Here is a 3,974-nt window from a genome sequence, read left to right as displayed (position 1 = left end):
ACCCCAAGTTCCCAGGTTCAGTCCTTGCTTTTTCTATCACTGCACTCTTGAGCCAGATGTCTTCTACACTTCCAACTGTCCTTACTGGAAAAGCAGCTCCTGCACGCTTTGTTCCTGTGTTAAAAGTTCACAGGCACGGTAAAAATGGAATTAACCCTTTTGGTATCAAGGCCAAGGCTTTGTGTGGCCAGGCAGGGGCAGCAGGAGGCAGAGCTGTCAGCAAAGGAAGGGCCAGCGAGGTGGGGCAGCCGGGGATGAGGACAGCCTGCAGGGACAGAGGCGCAGGGCAGGGACACCGTGGGACAGCCTGGGCTGCAGAGGGCACAGGGATGTGCAGCAGCTGCAAGGCCCTGACAGAGCCAACCTGGGCAGCACTTTGGCCATGGCTGCTGGCCCAGGGCTGAGGCCATGAGGGGACAAGTGACCCTTGCAGCCCTGGGGCCTCAGTGCCTCCTTGTCCCTGCTCAGCAGCCTGGCAGGGGCCGCCCCATGGTCCTGCCCTTGGCACTGCACATCCCCACATCCCAGTGCCCATCCCGGGAAGAGCCCTGAGCAATGAGGGAGGGACAGGATCTGCCTTGCCAGGGGCTGGGGCTCGGGCCTGTGCCCTTTGCATTCCTGAAACACATCCAGGTTTGCTCAGCACCAGAGACACCTTTCCCTTGCTTGTCCCCAGCTGTCATCTCTGCCTCCAGTGTTCTGCTCTGACTGGGGATACTTTCTCATTGTGTCCCTCAGTGGGATCCATTAAAACTTTGGAGTTTGACTCTGACTTCTAATTCTTGAGAAGTTTTTTGAACACTCTCTCAGGGACTGAGTTTTATGTAAACAACACCAAAGCCCCGAGAGAGTCATTAAATCTGGGTGCTGTGTCTGTGCTGCTGAGCTGGGCTGGGCTCCTGGCACAGAGGCAGGTCCTGCCAATCCAAGAAGAGCTTCAAAAAGACATTCCTCCTGAGGAGCAGCTCCTCTCCCAACACAGCAGGGCTGAGGGCTTTGCCTGTAGGTACCTGAGAGCACTGAAGCCGACAGAGGCTCAGAGCAGCTGGAAGGACAATTCTGAGCTCATTCATGGAAAATCTTCACCACTTCTGACACAGTCAGTCTCTGGCTGCAGGGACCTCCTGAAGCTGACCCAGGACAGGACTGATGTGACTGTAAGGACGGCTCTGCTGCCGTTTCTGTTTTGGGGGAGGATGTGCTCCAGAGCGGGGCTGTCCTGGGCACTGTCAGAGGGACAGGGCAGGACGGCTCCTGCTGCCAGGGACGGCTGCAGGGGGTGAAACTGGGGCTGCAGCCAGGGCTGCCCAGGGCTGTCCTGCAGAGCAGCTCCTGCAGCCCTCAGGGCTCTTGGCCAGCCCAGGGGATGTGCCACCTGCCAGGGGCAGCTCTCAGCCTGCCTGGCAGCTCCCCATGGACTGTGCAGGGGAGAAGCTGCAGCTGGAAGGAGTGACCCCCATCAGGGAGGTTCCTCCTATGGTGGAGATGGTGCAGCACAGCCAAGGCTGCCCTCAGCTTTCTCCTAAAGGGAAGGGAAAGGGGCTGTCAGCTTTGTCTGTGTCACTGAGACTCCTGCACTGTCACCCTGGGCATCAGCAGATCTGCCTCAGATCTCCCTCAGAAAGTGCCTCCTCACCCTCCTCTACCTACAGAAAGCAGCAGCAGCACCTTGGCTTGCAGCATCTCTGTTTTTCTGCCCTGCCTTTAAGGCCCAGGGAGATATCCCTGGGCAGTGCCCTGTGCGGGGAGGGGTCTAAAGGGCAGAGCTGAGCCTCCAGGGCAGGGCTGGGCTCTGGCAACACTGGCAGGGACAAGGCTTGGATAGAGAGAAACAGCTCCCAGTAGGTACAGCTCAAGGCAGCAGAGAGCCAGAGGAACCCTGAATATCCCTTCCTGTTCAGCAACTAAGGAAAAAAAGGAGAGAAGTGATTAGGGAAATTTATTTTGAAATTGGTGCCATCAAAATGTCACTGTATTTTTCAGGGATGCTTTAAGTTCAATCACACTGAAATAAAGGAGATGAATCACACTGAAATAAAGGAGATGAAATGAGCAAAGGGCAGCTATGTGGGGACACGCAGGTCTGATGGCACTGGAGCACAGGGAGCCCTGTTTTCCCTCTGGACTTCTCAGCATGCAGGCTGAGAGCAATGCTGAAGATAATATGAGGCAGTAACTCAGCAGCAGAAAGACCAAGTCAAAAATAAAAAAAAAAGTTTAGTGAAGTTCCCTCAGAGGAAGAGAAGTAATTTTGGAAAGATTTCAAATAGAAAACATAGGATGGATTAGAAGAAATTTGCCCTACCTTGTAAAGTTTTTTTTTTTTAAATTCCCAGAGGGAAGAAATGTCCAACAGCAGCTCCATCAGCCACTTCCTCCTGCTGGCACTGGCAGACACGTGGCAGCTGCAGCTCCTGCACTTCTGCCTCTTCCTGGGCATCTCCCTGGCTGCCCTCCTGGGCAACGGCCTCATCATCAGCGCCGTAGCCTGCGGCCACCACCTGCACACGCCCATGTTCTTCTTCCTGCTCAACCTGGCCCTCAGCGACCTGGGCTCCATCTGCACCACTGTCCCCAAAGCCATGCACAATTCCCTCTGGGGCACCAGGAAAATCTCCTACACAGGATGTGCTGCTCAGGTTTTTTTCCTTCTCTTCTTCCTTGGATCAGAGTATTTCCTGCTGACCATCATGTGCTACGACCGCTACGTGTCCATCTGCAAACCCCTGCACTACGGGACCCTCCTGGGCAGCAGAGCTTGTGCCCACATGGCAGCAGCTGCCTGGGCCAGTGCCTTTCTTAATGCTCTGATGCACACAGCCAATACATTTTCTCTGCCCCTGTGCCATGGTAATGCCCTGGGCCAGTTCTTCTGTGAAATCCCACAGATCCTAAAGCACTTGTGCTCACACACCAACTCTTTCAGGGAACTTGGGCTCATTGCACTAAGTGCATGTTTGGTATTTGGTTGTTTTGTGTTCATTGTTTTCTCCTATGTGCAGATCTTCAGGGCTGTGCTGAGGATTCCCTCTGAGCAGGGACGGCACAAAGCCTTTTCCACCTGCCTCCCTCACCTGGCCGTGGTCGCCCTGTTTGTCAGCACTATAATATTTGCTCACTTGAAACCCCCCTCGATGTCCTCCCCATCCCTGGATCTGGCCCTGTCAGTTCTGTACTCGGTGGTGCCTCCAGCCCTGAACCCCCTCATCTACAGCCTGAGGAACCAGGAGCTCAAGGCTGCAGTGAGGAGATTGATGACTGGATGCTTTCAGGTACATTAAAGTGCTTGGCAATTTCTGCAAATCAATTTAAATACAAGTCATCTGTGGTACTTCTTGTTGCTTTAACTGTGGGGATTTTTTTTCCCCTTTTACTTTCTTCATATTGTCCACAATAAATATAATTTTTAGTTCCATTTCTCATATTGTTACTCAACATATCCCCTGTGCCCACAGACTCTGTCAATGAGGGGCTGCACTCTCAGTGGCTTTAAAGGAACTCAAGGATCTCCCAACAGAGTTTTCTGCAGAGATGCCCTTTTGTTGCCTTCTCTGGAGCTGCAGCAGCAATGTCTGTGTGCAGAGCTGGGGGCAGATCAGTGCTGGCACAGCAGCTCTGGTCCTGCTGGCCACACCATTCCTGATCCAGGCCAGGAGCCACTGGCCTTCTTGGCCACCTGGGCACACTGCTGGCTCATGTCCAGCCTGCTGTCCATCAGTCCCTGCAGGTCCCTTTCTGCCTGGCCGCTGTCCAGCCACTCTGTCCCCAGCCTGTAGCGCTGCAGGGGTTGTTGTGGCCAAAGTGCAGGACCCGGCACTTGGACTTGTTAAACCTCACCTTGTTGGGTTTGGGCCCTGGATCCAGCCTGTCCAGGTCCCTGTGCAGAGCCCTCCTACCCTCCAGCAGATCAACACTCACATCCAGCTTGGTGTCATCTGCAAAAATATCCTTGTTCCAAGGGGCCCCTCAGCATC

At 54.2% G+C, this 3,974-nt stretch overlaps 1 protein-coding gene across 1 annotated transcript; it reads left to right on the top strand.

The window, feature by feature from the left end:
* The first annotated feature begins 2,345 nt into the window (after positions 1 to 2,345).
* On the top strand, positions 2,346 to 3,281 carry LOC140680989 (olfactory receptor 14J1-like). Its single transcript, XM_072919895.1, has one exon. It carries the CDS (start codon positions 2,346 to 2,348, stop codon positions 3,279 to 3,281), a length of 936 nt encoding a protein of 311 aa, XP_072775996.1.
* The last annotated feature ends 693 nt before the right edge of the window (positions 3,282 to 3,974 follow it).

This window comes from Taeniopygia guttata, chromosome 30 (genome assembly GCF_048771995.1).
Source record: "Taeniopygia guttata chromosome 30, bTaeGut7.mat, whole genome shotgun sequence".
NCBI lineage: Eukaryota > Metazoa > Chordata > Aves > Passeriformes > Estrildidae > Taeniopygia > Taeniopygia guttata.
Note: the sequence above shows the minus strand (reverse complement) of the source record. Positions and strands in the feature narration are given on the sequence as shown.